Source organism: Chrysochloris asiatica, unplaced genomic scaffold (assembly GCF_000296735.1).
Source record: "Chrysochloris asiatica unplaced genomic scaffold, ChrAsi1.0 scaffold00120, whole genome shotgun sequence".
Lineage (NCBI taxonomy): Eukaryota > Metazoa > Chordata > Mammalia > Afrosoricida > Chrysochloridae > Chrysochloris > Chrysochloris asiatica.
The window spans coordinates 1,093,531-1,115,213 of record NW_006408638.1 but is presented as its reverse complement, the minus strand read 5'-3'; the positions used below and the strand labels follow the sequence as shown (position 1 = coordinate 1,115,213).

At 40.3% G+C, this 21,683-nt stretch overlaps 1 protein-coding gene across 1 annotated transcript in view; it reads right to left on the bottom strand.

Moving 5' to 3' along the window:
* LOC102821967 overlaps positions 1 to 20,293 on the bottom strand; it is a 178,795-nt gene extending 158,502 nt beyond the window's left edge. The window contains exon 1 of the mRNA XM_006868594.1: positions 20,145 to 20,293. Coding sequence (XP_006868656.1) covers positions 20,145 to 20,293 — 149 coding nt within the window. The remainder of the gene's footprint in view (positions 1 to 20,144) is intronic.
* Between the last annotated feature and the right edge of the window lie 1,390 nt (positions 20,294 to 21,683).

Here is a 21,683-nt window from a genome sequence, read left to right as displayed (position 1 = left end):
TTTGGGTTTCAAATTTCAGGTCTTTGCACATTTCACTGTAATACTTGACCCTTTCTTCTCAAACTGCCCTTTGAAATTTTCTGTTCAAACTCTTTTACTTCCTCATTTCTTCCATTTGCTTTTGCATCTCTATGCTAGAGAGCAAGGTTCAGAGTCTCTCCTGGAAAACAGTTTGGTCTTTTCCTTCATTCTTAATGACCTTTTTCTTTCCTCCTGTATGAAGCTCTTAATGTCATTCCACAACTTTTCTGGTCTTTGATCATTATCGTGTAATGCATCAAATCTGTTGAAAAGAACCCTAAATTCATATGGGATATGCTCAAGGTCATATTTCAGCTCTCGTGGACTTCTTTTTCTTTTTTTCAGCTTCAGCCTGAACATGCATATGAGCAACTGATGGTCTGTTCAGATCTCCCCGACCTTATTTTGGCTGATGATATGAAGTTTTTCAACTGCATCTTCCCATACATGCAGTCATTTTGATTTCTTTGCATTCCACCTGGTGAGATCCATGTGTATAGTCATCTTCTATGTTGTTTTATAAAGGTATTTGCAATAAAGAAGTCATTGATTTTGAAAAATTCTATCTATGTGATTTCCAGCATCTTGTCTATCACACCAAGGTCATATTTTCCAACTACTGAGCCTTCTTCCTCTTTGTTTCCAACCTTTACATTCCAACAGTCACTAATTATCAACGTATACTGATTGCATTTTTTATCAAATTAAGACTAAAGAAGTTGACAGCATTCTTCAATATCATCAGCACTGACTTCAGTGGTTGGTGCTTAAATTTAAATAATAGTGGTATTAACTGGTCTTCCTTGTAGGTGTATGGATATTGCCCTATAATAGATGGTGTTGTACTTCATGACTGATGTTGTTATCTTCTTTTTGACGATGAACGCAACACCATACTTCTTCAATTTGTCATTCTCGGCATATGACTGTCAGATTCAAACTGGCCAATACAAATCCATTTCAGCTCACTAATGCCTGGAATATGGATCCTTGTGACTTGAATTTCATCCTGAGAGCCTCCAATTTTCCTAGATTCACACTTTGTACATTCCATGTTCCCATTATTAATGGATTATTAATTATTAATATAAACAGTGGTTTCTCCTCATTTTGAGTTGTGCCCCATCAGCAAATGTAAGTCCTGAAAGCTTTACTCCACTTGTGTCATCATGGTCAACTATACTTGAGGCAGCTCTTACCCAGTGGTATTTCAAGTGCCTTCCAGCCTGAGAGGTTCATCTTCCAGAACTATATCTGACAATATTCTGGTGCTATTCCTAATGCTTCTGGAGTGGCGCTGTGGGTTAATGCGTCAGACCAAAAAGCCATTTGAACGGCAAGGTCAGAAGTTCAAGCTCACCAGCTGCTCCTCGGAAACCCTATACAGGGTCACTATGGGTCGGAACTGACTCAACAGCACTTCACAACAACAACAAAAATTCCTAATGTTTCTATATTTAATTTTGTAGTGCTATTTTCAGGAGGGACCAGTCGCTAGAGTAGGATATCATGTTTGGTAAGGTGGAGGGTCAGAGAAAAAGAGGAAGACCCCCAGTGAGATGGACTGGCCAAGTGGCAGCATCAATGGGCTCAAGCATGGCAAAAATTGTGAGGTTGGGCGAGGATCGGACATTGTTTCGTTCTGTTGCGCATAGGTTCACTATGAGTTGGTACCAACTTGATGCCACCTAACAACATCATTTGACTGTTCATAACATTTTCAGTTGATAGACATTCAGATGTAATGCTCCTGTCCTCCTTCTTGGTCTGTCTTTCTCTGGAAGTTCAGCTGAATCCTGTCCACATGGACTGACCCTGCTGGTTATTTAAAATATCAGTGGCATAGCTTCAAGCATCATCACAGCAACAAGCAAACCACCACAGTGCAACAAACTGACAGACAGACGAGCAATGCAAATAAAAACTAGAACACAGTGTAGAATGATAATTGAAATATTGGATAAATATGTAAATATCTGCATAATAAATAACAGGAAAAACTCAAAAACCATTTACACTAGCACTTTAAAAAAAAAATTATAGTGACTTGAGTCAAAGTTTACAGAATACATCAGTTTTTCATTTAACAATTCATACAGATTTCATTTCATGTCATCAACCAATCCCTAAAATCTAATACCAATCATCCCACTTTTACCTAGTGTTTCCCATTTCCATTCCTCTTTCTTTCCTAACCCTTCCTGCCTTCTGAACTTTGTCCTTGGGCAAATGCTGTTCTTTTGATCACGCTAAGGAAGCTGTACCTCCCTGGTGTATTGTTCACTTCACCATTTTGATTTACCTGTTGCTTGGTAGAAACATTGAGCAACTTGTGGGCATTGCGTTCCAGGTCTAAAGAGTGACTAAGGGTCACTGTCTTGGAGTTTCACCAGTCTCTAGCTGATGTAAGCCTGGTATTTTTAATGATTTTGAGTTATGTTCCATATTTTTCTCCTGCTCTACCCAGTACTTTCTAATGTGATCTCTTTCTGAGCAGTTGGTAGTGGTGGTTGGCACCATCTAGTTCTTCCAGTCTCTCGGTTGTAGAGGCTGAGGTTTGCATGGTCCATTTGTTCACTGGACTATTTGTTTCCTTGCATCCTTTAGTTTCTTTACTCTTCTTTGTTCCAGATGGGGAAAGACCAATAGTTTTACCTTAGATGGCCACTCACAAGTAAGACCCAAGTTACTACTCAACAAAGTAGGCTGTGAAACAGTGTCTTTGTGGACTACATTGTGCCAACTGATCTTGATGTGCCCTGAAACTCATTCTCTCAGAATGTTTAATTATGGCTAAGAAGTTTTCATAACTTTTTCCCCTATTATTGTTGTTAAGTGCTGCCGAGTCGGTTCCGACCCATAGCAACCCTGTATAGGGTTTCCAAGGAGTGACTGGTGAGCTTGAACTACCGACCTTGCAGTTTAAACAGCTTTGCAGACTGGCTCAATAACCCACAGCACCACACCTGTACACTCTACTATATTCATGGATATATTTGTGCCATGTGTGAATACATGTACAGAAATATTTGTCAAAACTATATATATTCATGTGCATAGTTCTACTCTCCTTCCCACACCTGTTCAGCTTGTGTGTCTACCTATCCTGTATGTTGATGTATGTCTTTCCATACCTCAGCTTGCATGTTTCTCATGTTGTTGTTGTTATGTGCCATCGAGTCAGTTCCAACCCATAGCGACCCTGTACAGGGTTTCCGAGGGTGTAAATCTTTACGGGAGTAGAAAGCCTCATCTTTTTCCCGCGGTGCAGCTGGTAGTTTCGAACCGCTGACCTTAAGGTTCGCAGCCCGATTCGTAACCACTACGCAACTGTTATTACTGATACTGCAGGACTGTGTATATGTAAGGATGCTTCAAGAAGGTCATGGAAATGTGGAATTAAAAGATAATGGAATTTTTACATGAACTTTTTGAAGCTCCCTCTCATTTACTCTGTTACCTTTAACTCTCTTAAAGTTAGTGTCTAGTGTCTTCCTTTGCCTTGATCATTTCTGTGCTGACCTCCCCCTGTCATTGTGTATTGCCTTTCCATTAATCCAAGTTAATATGTGTCTAACCTCTAGTTAGTAATTCACCCTCCCTCCCTGGCTACCTTCCACCCTGGTAACCACCAAAGAATGTTTCTTTCTGGCTGCACTGTTACACGGACTCTTAGAAGATGACAATATGAATTGTACATGTAGAAATTGAGATGTCATATGTTTCGTTAAAGTGAAGAGAAAAATATTCAAATTCCAGTGATCTCAAGCCTTCTGAAATACATCAATCCATTCCTATTGTTCTCTTGCATTTTAATCCCCTTTGGAGCCCTGGAATATTTCAACAGCATTATTTTTAGAAAGCACACACTTTGCTCATGGCAGAATCATAATCACACTTAGGCAGAAACAAAACTACGTTGGCATTTCTAAACAGCCTGATACTACTTAGATAACAGAATTTTGAGAATTAATCTTTCAAAATAATTCAGATAAATAATTAAGTGTAACACAGAAGTTACTAGCTTTTTCAAGTAATCTTTTTTAGATTCATGCTGAAAAGCAGGAGCCCATCACAGAGAAACTTACTTTGTACCTGGCATGAAATAAAACAAATCTTTGGGTTTAACATGAAATGGGGAATTTTTAACATTCTGTACTGCCAAGTATTCAAGAAGAGAGTCTCCAGCCTGTCACTTACTGCATTTTATACTATTATTTTTTTTAATGCAACTCCAACAAAATTCCTTAACCCAGGTGAGAATCAAAAACCCAGACAAGAACCCCCTCAGCCATCAGTATGTATTGCACACATATTATGTGCCAGACATTATGCTCTGGGTGCTAGGGAATGAGCTGAGAACCACACAGATTCCCTGCCTTCACTGAGCTGCCTTCAGGCCTTCACAACCCCTATTCTGTGTGCATCAGAATCCCCTAAGGATCTCTGTTTATCAACAGATTCCTGGGTCTGAAAACTCCACTTGGACTGAAGTTCAACTCAAAACACCAAATCCACTGATTACCATCAACTCAATTCTAACTCACAGCAATCCTATGGGACAAGGCAGAAGTGTCCCATAGATTGCCAATGGTAAGATCTTTACGAAAGGCTACTGTCACATCTTTCTCCCACACAGCAGCAGGTAGGTTTGAACTGCCCACTTTTCATTTAGTAGCCAGGAGCTTGACCATGGTGCCACCAAGGATACTTCAGACTGGAGTGCAGAAATCCATTTATCAGCACCAATCCCTTTCTCCAGGTTGTTCTGATACAAATTTTCCTCTGATCCCAGTTTAATAATAAACAGTTATCTGAAGCCCTCTTTATATTACATTTAAACCTAACAATTGGTATTTATAGGGGGAAAGAGAACAACTTAATCAGAAAGATCTTCCCCTAATGTTATTAAATATTTTAACTTTTCATACTTAAAGGATGGTGGTAGTGTTGTGTGGTAGTGTTGTGCCATCAAGTCAAGGCCAACTCAGAGTACAATTGCCATATATGGTTTCCTGAAAGATTTCCAAGTTTTTTACCCCCTCAAGAAACCACTAGTGGGTTTAAACAACCACCCTTTTTGTTAAAAGACTCACTAATGTGAACCCTACCCATTCTCCAACACTACTGCCCCAAGAGAGTTCCTGAAGCCCAAAAGTCATTACCCAGATGAGCACATTAAAACAACAACAAAACTCTGCTGTGGAGCTGATACGCCTCATGGTGACCGTATGTGTTAAAGACTAGGACTATTTCATACAGATTTTCTTGACTGAAATTTTTATGGAATTAGATCTCCAGGCGTTTCTTCCATAATATCACTTAATGGGTTTGAACTGTCAGCCTTTTAAGTTAGTTGTTTTGTTATTTATGTGCCATCAAGTCGGTTCCAACTGATAGTGACCCTTTACAGGGTTTCTGAGGAACAGCTGGTGGGTTTGAACTGCCAACTTTGTGATTCGAAGTCCAGTGCTGATCCTACAGTGTCACACTACAAGTTGTACTACCCAAAGATCCAATAACTCCCTAAGTACAGAGTGGAAACAACAAGAGAATTAAAAATCCACTTCTTTCCAGCTACAGCTACACCACAGATGGCAGCACAAGGGATACTGCTGGGTCTCTCCCAGAGTCAGGTCCCCATGTGGTAAGAATGTAGTTTCCTGGGTGGTAACTGACAAGCAAGAATAGCAGTCAGTGTACACTCACTGAAGGGAGGTAGAAACACACACAGTGAGGGAGACCAAAGAGCTCCACTCGTTCCTCCTGGAACACACCTGTTGAGTACCTCCTCCCAACATGCCTTTTTACTCTCACAAATCAACACATCATCATTACCAGGTCTGCACCAGGGAAATTTGGAAATGTTTTTTAAAAAAAAAAAAACTGAAAATAGACTCTGTTAACAGTCTCCAGAGGCTTGTCTTCTTCTCTACAGATACTGAAGGAGTTTTTTGATTTATTGTCATTTCAAGAAAGAAAGCCAATTTTTTTGCTGATGACATTACTGGCAATAATTCTAAGCATTCCTAAGCATAGAGTACTTAATATAAGTAAGGTCTGTGGTCACAATTCTACTAATATGGGGTATTTGTGATTGAATATGTGAATAGAGCCCTAATTTTCCCCCCCAGAACACATAAACCTTAAAACACCTCTCTACAAATCATCCATTGGCATTTTCCTTTGTAATACATTGCTGGCATTGTTGTTATGTGCTATCAAGTCAGATCCAACTCATAGCGATCCTGTATAGGGTTTCTCAGGTGCAACTGGAAAACTTAAACCACTGACCTTGTGGTTCAAACTGACTTTGCAATCCAGTGCATTAAACCACAATGTCACACCAAGACTCCTCAAAACATAGATTGTTGTTGTTGTTAAGTGACATCAAGTAGGTTCTGACCCAGAGAGACCCTGTATAGGGTTTCCAAGGAGCGGCTGGTGAGCTTGAACTGCAGACCTTGCAGTTCAAACCGACTTTGCAGTGCAGTGCATTAACCTACAGCACCACACCAGGACTCATAGATTGGAAGCCTAAAATAGACCACAAGCAAGCACTATCTCCATGTCAGTTTTAAAAGAACTTGGGGGTAGAGATCTTGTGAGCCAGTTCCCAGTTTGAGAATGCTCTTACATTTAAACAGCAGCCAGGACCTACTGTCACTGGGGATTTCTCACCATACTAGGCACAGCCTTGCTCCAAGGATTTCCTTTCTTCTCTCCCTCTCCGGCCTGCTCAGTCAGATGCTGACTCAGAGTATCTTCCCATTCTAGTGGAAGTTTCACTTCCACTGCGTAAGATGTGGTCTCCCACAGAAGAAACAGCAATATGATCAAAGACAGAAAAAGAATCAGGACATATCTACCATGTCCCCTTCTCCATGGGCATACTCTGCTGGTGCCCACACCCTGGTCTACAATGCAGACAGCACCTTGCTCCTTACTACAGCACCATTAGACCCTTCCTTCCTATTGCAAGCTGCACGTTACTCCTCATCTCAGAGCCTACATGGCCCAACTTCCATGATAAAACAGTGACAACGACCAGAATCTGCTCATCCCCTGAAATGTAGTCAAGTCATAATAGAATCCTCCACATATGACTTTCTCAGGGAAGACTGAATAAGGAAGAGGGACAAGGAGCAGTCTTTCACCTGTCAGTGCCTTTTCCCACTGTCATTAGCAAAAGACAGGAGTAAAATTCCACTTTTTTGGACCTAATTATACAAGTAAGTTTAAAGAGTAAGACCAGCTGATATGAGGATCTCTGCCAGATCTAAAGTCCCCCTATAGTAGGGTTAGCAGGAAAAATGGAACAGGTAGCTAAAAAAAATAAATGACGTTTTTGTGGTAAAGAAGGAAAAAGACTATGGCCAATAAATCCATTCAGAATCTTAAAACAAAGAGGCAAATTATAACAAAGAGGCAAACACTAGAATCTTCAAACAAAGAGGCAAATTATAACAAAGAGGCAAATACTTTCATTGTCTTCTATCGCCTTAGACTCAGCTCTCTGTTCTCACTTAGATTTCTAAATCCATAGACTTTATCCCCACACTGTCCGGAAGGGTCTGTCTTGCCTTGTGAGCTAGCTATACCACAGTGGAGATTTGGTTTTAGAAACAATGCTTCACATGACAAGTCTTATCTTTGTTCAGTACTATACAGTTCAAGCTTTCCAGCCGCTCCTCAGAACCCTATACAAGGTCACTATGAGTCAGAACTAACTCGACAGCAGTTAACAACAACAACATATGACTGAAAGAGACTTTTGTGCATCGGTCTGGAGCTCTACCTAGCATGCCCTGTCCTGATTTTATGAGGAAACACTGAATTCCATACCAACAATTTACAAACAACCATCTGGAAAACTGTCCATTCACACACAGTGGCTGCCAGGAGTTGAGTGGCACTTGTGTTTTTTTAATGACCATTAACAGAATATAAAACAGGTGGCTACGGCACTATTTTTGGGTTTCAGATTAAAAGGTAACTAAAAGCTGCAATTTTCAAGCAGTCAAACAGCATGTATTTTAGCTCAAACATCTGGCATTTGAATGATTTCAAAACTCTTTGGAGGAAAATCGAGAGAAGGGAGGAAAGTCAATAGACATAATAGATTATGCAGCTTGGCTGCTTTGCAGTTTTAGACTCTTCTGATGCTGCTTTGCCCTACGACATCACCACTCTCCTATAATTTATATAGCTACCTTGAAGTTCCTTACTTCCTGTTCCTCACCTCATGCCCCTAAAACAAGACCCATAATTACAGTATAATCACAGACTACAGAACAGAGCAAGAATCTCTATATGTTTGAAGTGTAAGTAAGCATCTACCACATATTAGTACTGCTCAGCTCCCCCAAATCCTCCATCTCATAACCTTTAGATGCTGAATGTGTGTCCCAACTCACAAGAATTAATACCCTGAATCTTCTGCTGTGGCACAAACAGTATTTTAACTGCCTTCTAAAATGGGACACTCATTCATGTCTCTTTAAGCAAACTAAATTCAATGTTGGCTTAAATGCTCCCAAACCAACCAGAGCCTTTCATGATCACTCTATCTACAAGAAAGCTACTTTAAGCCACACTAACCACTCCAATAACGTTCCATCCCTTCACTTTGCATTATTTTGACTTCAGTGAACTTTATGTAGTATTTTATGCTTCCTCCCTAATAGAATACAAACCACCTGTAAGCAGACAGATGGAGATATTCAAATCAGATTCTGAAAAGTGAAAATAGAACTAAGATTTTTATTAGGATTAAATTTTAAATTATTTTTGACTTGAACAAACATTGCAGAAATATTAAAACACCATTGTTAAGTGAAAAAAATTCTACTTTCAAAACCCTAAAGAGAGTTGTTGTTGTTTACAGAAATATTTATGCATAAAGGTATGCACCTAGGAAAATTATCTGGGAAAATATAGCACTTTTCTCTAGTAGGGCTTTATGAGCATGTTTCTGTGTTTTTCCTTTTTTATTTTTATTTTTTGTAACTCCATACTGTTTCCAAAAAAGTATATATTACAACTACCAAGCCCAAAATATATGTAAAACAGTATTGTAGCTGACCAAAGGGTAAGTAAAAATGAATCAGTAAAAACACTGCAAGCAATGAATTTAAAATAGCCAAATAACAAAAGATAAATACTACAAACACCACATAATGTTCCTTTCTTGGTATCATTAATACGTATAACATGGCCAAACAAGATTTTTCTTTCTATTTACAACAATGAATCAATCAAAACCATTACAGTTCATATTATTATATTTGCTTGATATAGCACAATGCCACTCTATTATACACATGTGCTCCTTGGTGCTTCAACAAGCAAGATAATGAACGGCAGAAAGTTTATGTATTATCTAACCTATTCTTAGTTATTAATACATAAAATTGAAAAGATTTCCTTTCTTGTCATAAGAAGTATGTAATTAAGGTTTTTGTTGTTGTTGTTGTTGTTAAGTGCCGTCGAGTCTGTTCGGGCTCATAGTGACCCTGTATAGGGTTTCCAAGGAGCGGCTAGAGAGCTTGAACTGACGACTTTGCAGTTCACATCAACTTTGCAATCCAGGGCATTAACCCACAGCGCCACACCAAGACTCCTAATTAAGGCTAGGTACAAAAAATATTGGCCTGCCACTAAGGTAGTAATCACTTACATGTAAAAATTTTAATTCCGACTAAGCATACATCTTCTAGAAATGATGTGAAACTAGTATTTGATGCAGTTTTCATATCACTGCCATTTACACTGCTTGTCATTAAAAAAAAAAAACAAAAAACTAATGAAACAATCTATGTTCCTTTGAAGGCCTATGTTGTACTAAAAAACAAAATTACATTTTATAAATATGTTGGGGGATGTTTTATATCACAAGCTATATTTTGTTTGAACAGATCTTACTTGATTAAGCATACTTGATTTTACAAGTATCCTGGGAACCTCTAATTTGTCATCTTTTAGCAATTATTTCTTAATAGCCACTATCAAGAAGTTCAATTTGTACTCAAATGATAAAAAGTTTAGCAAGAATTATTTTTGAAGATTTTCTAGTTATTTTTGCCAAACCAGGGCAGACGAACATGTTTAAGTCTGTTGCACATAAAAGCCCCACCACAAGTAAAGCAATTCTTAAAAGCCACTATCTGTGGTGCTACAGAATAATGCAATGAATCGTTAAGATTGGTTTGAACCTAAAAGTTGGCATTTCAAACTCACTAGGCACTCCTACAGGGTCGCTATGAGTCGTATCTCAACTGCACTTAATGAAAACAGTCAAGAAATGCCAATAGATATTTCAGGAAGAAACTTCATATAGGAATGACTTAGAATATTTAAGACTGCAATGAAGTGGAAAAACAGGAAAATTATCCTTTCAGTTTGTACAATCAACTCCAGAAACATCTCAGAACGAAGAGACTCATGGTAGGGAAAGACTGAAAATGAGGACTAGAGGAAAGTCTGCTAATCCTGACTCTGCACTGCATATAATCCATAGTGTGAGTTTGTAGAACCTGGATTTTAAAAGGAAGTGAAAAGGAGGATGCTAAAAATTCACCAACAAAAAAAGAATCACATAAAAAGGCCCAGATATTAGACTGGCATCATAATTCTCAACAACAACAATTTTTAAAGAGGAAGACAATGGAGAATGTCTTCAGTATTCAGAGTAAATTATTCTTATTCTATAATTTTATACCCAGACAACCTGTTATTCAAGACAGTAGAAAAAGTATCTTCAGAAATGCAAAGACTAAAAACAAATTACCTTATAAGAACCTTTTGCAAAAGCTACTGGGAAATCTATTCCAACACAGCAAGGGAGTTAACCAAGGAAGAGGAATACAAGAGATCCAAAAAACAGGAGCATTAACACAGGGCTAAACAGATGAGACCAATGGCAGCAAGTTTAGGAACTAGCAGATGAACCCAGATACCAAAAGGCAGGTCTTGAAGGGCTCAGGTGTGAACTAAGATATTTTTTAATGATGTAGCAAAAGTACAATGAAATAGGTTTTTATAATTGTGCTGTGCATCTGAGAAGCAGCTACAATAAAGGTAAAAAACCAAATTATATCCAGGAAAAACAGAAGATTACATCACGAAAGGTATGTAATTATCATACAGGATTTGGCTTAGCAGAAAATATTTATAACACCATGATAATTTAAATATTGATTTTTTAACTTAGCCTCAAAAATGTAACAGTTATTTTGCATGGAAGAGTGAGAGGAGGTGGGGAAAGGCGTAATATAGTTAAATTTACATCTTATTTTCGTTGTTGTTAAGTGCCACCAAGTCAGTTCTGACTCAGTGACCTGTATAACAGGGGTGGAAAATGTCCGGCCCACAGGCTGTATGTTGTTGTTGGTGTTGTTGTTGTGTGCCATGGAGCAGGCTGTATAAGGCCCTCAAAATCATTGGTCTGGCCCTATCAAAGCAATCACAGTTCTAGCCATCACATTTGTTATTGTTGTTAAGTGCCGTCGAGTCGATTCCGGCCCATAGCAACCCTATATAGGATTTTCTAGGAGCAGCTGGTGAGCTTGAACCACCGATCTTGCAGTTCAAATGACTTCGCAGTCTGATGCATTAGCCCACAGCACCATCACATTAGAGGTGAGTTAATTAAAATGTTTGACCAAATGTATAACAGCCTAATTTTTAGGTTGATCATTTTGTAAGGCCCACAAATGATGCTACAAATTTTCGCAGGAAATAATTTTGTATGGCCCACAAATGATGTTACAAACTTCCCCACCCCTGCTGTGTAAGGTTTCTGAGAAGCAGCTGGTAAATTTGAACCACTGACATTGCAGTTGGCATTCTAGCGTTTGTCCTACAGTGCCCAAAAAGCTAATATATATTATCTAAAGTTTGTAAATACAGGAAGAACAGTAAGGTATAATTTATATACATGGACAGAAACGGGATTTATAAATGTTTATGGGAAAATGGAATTGAAAGATAATGGAATTTTTCTACAAACTTTTTGAAGCCTCCTCGTACCAGAAGCAACAGCCTAAAAGAGTTTAAGACAGTTTTTTCTAAGGAGAAGGAAGTCCTAAGGGTGCTCACCTGTTAAATGTTCCAAGAGCTCCCTGCATGTCACCCTATTACTCAGGAGAAATTTGTGCTGTGCCATACCTGCATTCCCCCCCAAAAAATATTAAGTTTCTTGAAGCAGAAACCATATTGTATCTTGTTTTACTATTGTTTCTAACATGGTACCTGACACCAGTTAATGAATTTTTTTTGAACGGAGACATTTTCAAATCAAATGACCAGAATTTTAGGATCATGTGGAGGAATTAACTAAAGCATTTTCATATGTGGTATTAACAGTAAAGCATATGGTTTCCAAATCTGTAAGACATATTTCTTTATTTGGGTCATACCAACTACCCCAAGGACCAATAAATTGTTCAATGTCATTGAGTCATTTCCAACTCATAAAGACCCTGTATAGGGTTTCTGAAGAGTGGCTGGTGGGTTTGAGACGCCGACCTTGTGGTTGGTTAGCAGTCCAGTGGATAGAATACAATGTCACACGAGGAGTCAATCCAATAAATAACATCATGATAAATGGAGAAAACAGTAACGTTGTCAAAGACTTTTGCTTAGATCCATAACCAATGCTCATGAAAGCAGTAGTCAAGGGATCAAACAGTGTACTGCATTAGGCAAATCTGCTTCAAAAGACTTCTTTAAAGTGTTAAAGAGCAAAGATACCACTTTGATGATTAAGGTGTGCCTGACTCAAGTCATGGTATTTTCAATCAACTCATATACACGTGAAAGTTGTACAATGACTAAGAAAGACCATGAAAGAATCAATGCATTTGAGTATGGTGTTGGAGAAGTATACTGAAAGTTCCATGGGCTGCCAGAACAACAAATAAATGTACCTTGAAAGACCAACCAGAATACGCCTTAGAAGTCAGGATAGCGAGACTTCGTTCTCATTCTTTGGACATATTCTCAGGAAAGAACAGTCCTTGGAAAAGGACACCATGCTTGGTAAAATGAAGGATCAGTGAAAAAGAGGAAGAATGCCAACAAGATAGACTGGCGCAGTGGCAGCAACACTGGCCTCAAATGTAACAATTGTGAGAATGATGCAGGACCAGACAGTGTTTCGTTCTGTCATGCATAAAGTCTCTACAAGTCGGAACCCACTATGGCACCTAACAACAGGACCTGAGTAGGGCCTCAATAAAGATTACTCAGTCTTATTATCACTAGGAGTCCTAGTGTGACATTACAGGATAATACGCTGGACCCCAAGGTCCAGTTTGAGCCTCAAGGTCGGTGGTTCCATCCCACCAGTCGCTCCTTGGAAATCCTAAACAGGGTCGCTATAAGTCAGAACTGACTGGACAGCACTTAACAACAACAATGTCCTGTAGGACTCCTGGTGTGATGCTGTAGGATCAGCAATGGACTTCAAACCACAAGGTCGGCAGTTCAAATCCATCAGTTGCTCCTTGGAAACCCTATACAGGGTGACTATGCTTCATACCTGATTGACAGCCCTTAACAACAACAATGGGGAAAGAGGGGGCGGTGAGGAAGAACTGTCTTAAGCACATAGTCATTTCAGTGCTTTGAGATACTCCTAATTACATACCCTCAGGGGTTAAACACTGAGGGAGAGTTCAGCTTGAGTTGGACCATTATTTGACCATTCAGGACCGTCAAGCAAACATTATTGTTAAGTGTTTTAACTCATAGCAGCTCCACAGATATATATATGGTTTCCACAGATCCCCTGACCTTAAGGTTAACTGTCCAGTGATTTTCTGAAAGCGCCACACCAGAACTCCAAGTAAATATTTGTTGCTGTTGTCGTTAAGTGCCATCGAGTGGGTTCTGACTCATACTGACCCTGTATAGGATTTCCCAGGAGCAGCTGATGAGCTTAAACTATCAACCTTGCGGTTCAAACCGACTTCACAGTCCAGTGCATTAACCCACAACACCACACCAAGACACCAAGTAAGCATTAAGAATGTACTATTTCTAGTCAAAAAACTTCAACTTGTTGCTCTATCAACATCAAATCATTCTGTGGAAGGAATCTGACTCACTTGCAATGTTCATTCCTGAAAGCATACACTTCCCTGCCTCCATCTAGGAGCTGTTGAGCCTTCAAAGTCAAGGAGAAGGAAGAACAACCAAAGGAAAGTACTTCCTTTCACCTTGTTGCTACAGTTACTATCACATCCCCTCCACTATTCCACGTGAGGAAAGCGCACTAAACTATGTTCAGAGAAAAAAATGGGGACAAGTTAATACAAGGAGGCATTTCTGAAACAAAAATCCAACTAAAATTTTCATACAATCTATGAAATAAAAATGTACACATACTCTGATCAAGCAAGTTACATACGCTAGAAACGTAGTTTATAATAAGCTTATCTTATGAATAGGGATATACATGTCTATTTTATTAATTTATGAACTTTTTGCGGGCAGAATTTTTCTGAACTCTCTGAAGACAGCTCTGGTCATTCATTCGTTTTCATGTCACCATTGCTCTGTACTGAACGTGACACATAAAAGTCACTCAAAATGTATGGAACACTCCAAACAAATGTAAATTCTTTAAACTTCATTTCACACTGATTCTCTCCCCTCAGTATATAACCTGTTTTATTTTCCTTAGTTTAAATTTATTTCAAGCTACTTTTTCTTGCTACAATAGTTGTATCTAGTCTTTCTGGGATATCTGGGCTTCAATGTATGTCATCAGAACTCTGAGCAAAAAAAGTACTTATTTTGTCCTGAGGAAGTATTATTTTCCTCTTGGTTTATGAAACTTGTTATTCTTTCTATATATTTCCCACTATAATGAAAGAAGAATCTGAAAAGGAAGTCACTGTTTCAATAAAGCTAGAAGTCGTGATTACATAAATCTAATGCAGGCCAATTTGTGGCACACTTGCAATTCTACCACATTCAGGATGCACTTGAGTTTGTTTTCGAGGAATGCCCTCATCATGAAACAGAATCCCCAACTTAGCCATCTGGCAGACACTGCTAAACCCAAGAGGCAGAAATCTGTCTTGAAAAAAAGCAGGGCACTAATATCCTCAAGCAGTCTATATATTTCTACTCCTCTTCAAAGAATATATGCTATGCCTTGAGTTAACCCTGCAATACTCACAAAACAATCCACAGGATTTAAGTAATCCACCAGTCAACTTTACTATTGCAGGGATGAACTTCTGAAGGGATCATTCATCACCACACAGGAAATCTGATTCAACTTAATTTTCTTTTCTATATTGCTTTCAAATCAATGGAAATGCACTCACCTAAAATTTAGAGAACCAGGCTCCCTTTTCTCACATAACTGATGCTTTGCTCAACAGCAGTGCTTTAACCTGAAGGATTAGAGCTCTCATGCTGGTCATCAGGCACATTATTGACATTTCAGATGAGATATCTCCTTCACTACATAGCCCATGAGTATCCTGTCCCCACCCATTCAAAATCCTGTCACAGAGACAAGCGAACACCAGCCCATCCACACACACATATTTTTAAGTGCCTATTTTGGGAATGTGGATCTCCTGGTGTGGCACTGTGGGTTAATGCGCCAGACTGCAAAGCCGTTTGAACTGCAAGGTCGGCGGTTCAAGCTCACCAGCTGCTCCTTGGAAACCCTACATAGGGTCACTATGGGTTGGACCTCGACAGCACTTAACAACAACAACATTTTGGGAATGGAGTCCTGGTGTGGCCCTGTGGGACGACGCACTGGACTACAGGTTGGTCTGAACCAAACGGTTGGCAGTTCAAATTCAGCAGCTGATCCTCAAAAACCCTATACAGGACCGCTATGAGTAGGAATCACACTTCACAACGAAAACAATTTCAGGAATGGAAGAGTACTGTCTCTAGCTGAAAAGCACAAATAGGTGCTTTAACGCTCCAATTAAACACAGATTAACTCCCCACCTGAAGTTAAGTGCTGGAGATGCTAAAATGAATGACACAGGCTCTGCCCCTGGGTCTAAAGACTGTCTTACATTCTACCAAAGACATATGTCAGACCACTCAAGGTAACAACCAAAAAGAATATATGTGAAAAGGGCTTAACTGTCACCCATGTTGGAAAAAGTGAGAGTAGTTGCAATTAGCTCGCATTTTCAAATATGTATTGAAGGAACATGGTTCAGAGGGTATGGGGGGTTGGATGGTGTAGAAAAAGAACCAGAACTTTGTAGTCAGTCAGACAGACTAGATTCAAACCCCACAGAAGAAACATACTCCTCGCGTGACTTCGAATACCTAGTTCTTCAGTGGGAGTGATTATCATTCTCCCTCCCACCTCCTATGTGGAGGTGTTTGGGGTTATCTCAATGACTAGAGTGGGCGAAGTCACAGGTGCCAAACGTTTTATAAGAGACTAGATTAAACCAAAATGCTAATCTTGTCGGCCATTAAGAACTCCCTCCACAGGCTTCCTCAATTGTCAAATAAAATGATAAGCAAACCTACGTTCCAGACTGAGTGTGAAGTTGAAACGAGTTGTTGCACGTAAAAAGTACGTGGCCTGGGACTAAGTGAACAGTTAGCCCTTGACAAACGTGGCTCCTCCTGACTGTCTCCCTCCCCAGTTACTAACACTGCACGGAACTCATCCATTTATCATCATGTAGGCTATAGCAAGGAAATAAAAGTTAAGCAATCATTTTTTCAGAACAAACTTGGAAGGCAGGTGTTGATCAAGTTTTCAGATGTCAGCAATATCTGTTTAGCAGGCTTTTGCAAAATCCCTCTGAACTTTTTATCAAGAGCTAAAAACTCTCTCAAATACTTCTACAATCCAGTTCTAAGCTAACTTTCTAACTGCCTTTTTCACTATAGCCCACATATTCAACCCCCTACAGATTATAAACATCTGCAGGCTTTTAACAAATCTAGAATGCCTGCTCCCATTTCTGCCATGTTCCTTGTTAAATTCTCTGCCTACAGAAATGTAATCTACTTCTTGAAGGCCCATTAAAACCATGTCTACAATGAAGCCCTCCCTGCTCTCCTCAATTTTGTGTTTATTCTCTTTCCTGTGTGTTCATTAATTAGACTAAGCATTGAAGCAGTAATCCACATACTTCTGGGGGTTTCTCAAGAAATTTTATGAAAATTTGAACTATGGTCTTAATTTCCTATATAATCTAAGATCCAGCACTTCCTGGATCTGACCAACCACGCAAGCTATAAATTGTTTTTAGTTGTCTTTAAATCTATTCTGACTCATAGTAACTCCATATGTACAAAGTAGAATTGTTCCTTAAGTGTTTTCAAGGCTGTGATCTTTTCAAACAGAATGCTATGCCTGTCTTCAGAGATGCCTCTGGGTGGGGTCGAACTGCCAACCTTTTGGAAAGTCCAAAGCTTAATCATTTGCACCACCCAGGGATTCCTTAAGTTATAAGTTGTTGTTGTTAAGTGCGTGGAGTCGGTTCCAACTCACAGCGACCCTATATAGGGTTTCTGAGGAGTGACCTTGAACGGACTTTGCAGTCCAGTGCATTAACCCACACCTGAGTTTGAATACAACAGTGCTGATGCCAACAGCCCTTCCTAAATTGCCAATACAACAGCAGCAAACTCAGTGCATAAATGATGTGCTCACACTGAGTCAAATCCATATAACTCAGAGCATACTATAAAACAAATATATGGTTCACAGAGAAATGCTGGAAGGCATAAATCATGGCAAACCACAATGATTCTGTGTTTGTCATAGTTGCCACCATCTGCGTTTTGTTAGTAACCAAAAACAGGGCAATGCTGTAAATTTAACTCATTGGTCTTAGGATTATATTTGTACTTATATTTTCATTCCGTTTTCAATGAATCTCTACCCAGATTTGTATTTACACATGCTTAAGTCTGCATAATAAAATTCATGTAAGTCACTACTGGAGTAAAGAAGATAAAAGGTTCGCACAAGTAAAGAAGATAAAAGGACCACCATTGAGAAACAATGCATCTCATTTTTGTTGTTGTTATGTGCCGTGGAGTTGGTTCTGACTCATAGCGACCCTGTATAGGGTTTCTGAGGCTGTAAATCTTTACGGGAGCAGAAAGCCTCATCTTTCTCCTGCTGAACAGCTGGTAGTTTCGAACTGCTGACCTTGCGGTTCACAGATTCCTATTCACTACGCTACCAGAGCTCCTTATTTTTAGTACACTAAAAAGGCAGACTACATTAACTCTTACAAATGTTAGGGGCCTAATATGTTCAGGTACAGTGTATGATTTGACTGAAAAATAACTGATTTTGAACAAGTTTCTTTAAGCCTGTTTGTTTTACAGTAAGATGGGAATGCTAATAATAGTTGGTCAAGTTCATGGATAATAGTATTATAGAAAGTACTTTATAAACTACAAAGTGCCAAACAAATGTAATGTGCTAGTACTATTGTTGTCGCGTAGACCCTGTTTCTGATGTCTCCTTGAAGAAAAACTCATTTATTTTATATTCCAGCACAGCAAGCAGTTTGATTGTTGATTTGACTACTCTGCATGTAAATCCACCACAAAAAGTAAAATGATCTTCTTTGCTGCATAGAAGAGCAGTCGAAATGCCCTTTAACTCTGAAATAAAATCATGTTGATAAATCAAAATTCTGTTTCCAATCTTGTGAACACCAGTGTGTTGTGTTACTGGGACATTCATACTACACTAGGCATTTCCATTTGTTTCATTAAACTTTCAACAAAAGCTTTGTTGCTTATATTCTTGAAAAGAAAGATTTAAGCCCATTTAAAACAGAACACACACAGGATTATCTGTGATCCTCTCAACATCTGGCAAGTTATTAAAAAGATGAGGACAAAATTAGTGTTCATATAAGCATAAGAAAGCTTTCATTGCCAAAAAGTCACCATTTGTAACTATCTGAGATGATGAGATTTGTGGCAGGTAGGACAAGGGACTAGTTACTAGAGTGGTTAGCTCCAGTCAGAGCAGATTATATTTGAGAAGCACCTGAAAAATCCAAGAGGAGTAGGGTAGGAGGCACGCAGGCTTTTAGGATAATGCTGAAATTGACCTATTCCTTTCTAATACTATCAAGTTTCCAACTTTTGCTTGCTGAGTCTAGCTGGGATTTCTTTTAAATACTGCTTTCACATAATCCAAGATTGTTAGAGTTACAGTCATGGCAGGCACCACAAACTGTCTTGCTCACAACAGCAGAACTGATATTCTGGCTAGCACCATTCAGACTTCAAAATTATTTTACGTAAATGTTCGGTTAATAATGGCAAATGAAGCTGTTGATGCTAACTGCCGGGCAGCCGGTTCCGACTCACAGCGACTCAGTATAGGGTTTCCAAGGCTGTACATTTATGCGGGAGAAGAAAGCTTCATCTTTCTCCCACGGGGTAGCTAAGTGGGCTCCAAAGGCTGACCCTATGGTTCGCAGTCCGTTGCTTATCCCAAAGAGCCACCGCACTCCCTGGTAAATGAAACTAGGGACGTTTTAATATTTTGACAAAGTCGGGAACGTCGTATCACACTTTAAAAAAAAAAAAAAAAAAATTCATTCTTAGAGCAAGTAAATAACATCGCAAGATGCCAGCTGAAGGCGTGACACTCCAAAGACTACCTTTCCCCACTTCTGCCCAGAGCCTACACAAGTGGTTTTCAGAACTCGCCCTCCCTCATTCCCTAGGTTGATCTCTACGCGAGCGCTCACAACTGTTTCCCATTACTGCCGGCAGAACGCCGGGGAAATCGCTTTGCCTTAACTTAGGAACAGAAGCCTGTGGGACAGGAACAGAAACACGGCGGGGGGGAGGGGGAGTGAAGAACGTGGTGTGCGGCTAGGTCGTGTGGCACTGCACACGCCCGCGGCCAGGAACTTTACCTAGAATTTAACAGAGCAAGAAATAGGGAGTGATGCGGCAAGGGGAACAGAACGAGAAGAAGGAAACTTTAGCAATGGTGGAAAGAGAACAGAAAGTGGCTAGCAAGCTGCAGCCTGGCCCGAGAGCGGCTCGCTGCCGATAGTCAAGCCAGGGGCTCCGGGTCCTGCCTAGTCCACGCAGACCACCCTCTCGCCCCCTACGGCTCCCACCTGGCAGCGCCCCGGTCTGGAGCTGGCGTCTGGCTCGACCCCAACCTCTCCTCCTCTTCCTCTTCCTTGTCCCGGGAAGGGCTCCGGGAAGCAAAGAACCGAGAGAGGCTATGCCAGGGGGCGCCACCCCTCCTTCGGCCGCCGGACATCTCGCCGGTGCGCCCGCCGACCAGAGGTCGTCTGCGGAGAACTTGCGAAGCAGTGTCGCGCGTCCACAGCCCTGAGCCGTGGGACCTGGCGAGCTAGCGACCGATGGGCGCGGGCCGCTGGCGCGTCTCAATCCATCGCGAATATAAGAGGCTGGGCGCGACGCGCTCCCAGTGCGGCAGCTTCCAGCGCTGCGACAGCCCCTCCCTCCGCCCCCGCCGGCCTGCCCGCCCCCAGGAGGAGCCAAAGGCCGCGGCCCCGCCCCGGGCCCGACGCCTGTGCTAAGTCCCAGCGAGCGCGCGCGCAGCCCGCGACTCTGCACGCTGGGCTTCCCGCCCAAATCAGTTCTGATTGCAGCACGTTGGCTTTTTTTTTTTTTTCTTTTGCGGGGGGGTAGCAGGAGAGAGAATGTACTTATTTGCTTTCGATCCTACAGCTAGTGCACCTAAACATTTTCAGATTGAGAGAAATTCATGAATACACTTGATTAACAGCAGCGCCATGGTGCCCCTGGCTGTCTTTCTACCCACAAACAGCTCACCCAAACAATGTCAACCAGTTCTGCAAAAGACTCAGTTCTCCCACCCTGAATCTCAGAGATGGAAAAAAGAACTGTACCTGTCACGTTCCGCCAGCAACTCGTTTCCTGGTCGCCAGTTCAGGCGCGGAGTAACTTTTCCAAATCCTGAAATGCTTTAAAGTTGTACACTCCAAGTTACATACTGGTCTGTGAACCCTCTTCCAAAAAAATGACACTGATGAAAACTTTTAAAAAACACTGAACAAAAACAAGCATGATTCAAGTTTTCTTACTATCTTTATATATTAAACAAGTATTTATTAACCTATGTCGCTGAAATTTGGAAAGAAAAAGGTTAAGACTTCCTTTAAAATCAAAAACCTAATTACAATAGTATGGCTATTCTTAGTTTTTATGTCCTATTGGTTGATGGTAAAGATATTAACAGACCCTGTGATCCCAAGTGTTTTGGTTTGCTTGCTGATTTAAAGCCAAACAACCATGAGAAATCAGTGAATTGATATGACACACTTAATCGCTAAAATTTTATACAAGTAAATGAGATGAAATTTGTGAGGCAGTTTTAACTGGGGGAAGGGGAGACCCTTCAAGTCACACAACCCTCTCTGTTTAGGGGTACCAGAGGAGAAACAATGAGAAAACTGCATGTCTAAATACACAAATCATTTGAGAATCAGCTGATGGCATTTTAGCTTCCTTTCTACCCCAAAGGCTCTTCTAAGAAGCACTTTAACCCCTACCAACTGCTTTAAGCGTACCAGCTGCTCCTCGGAAACCCTATACAAGTTCGCTGTGGGTCGGAACCGACTTGACTGCACTTCATAACTACTACTACGACTACGACTACGACG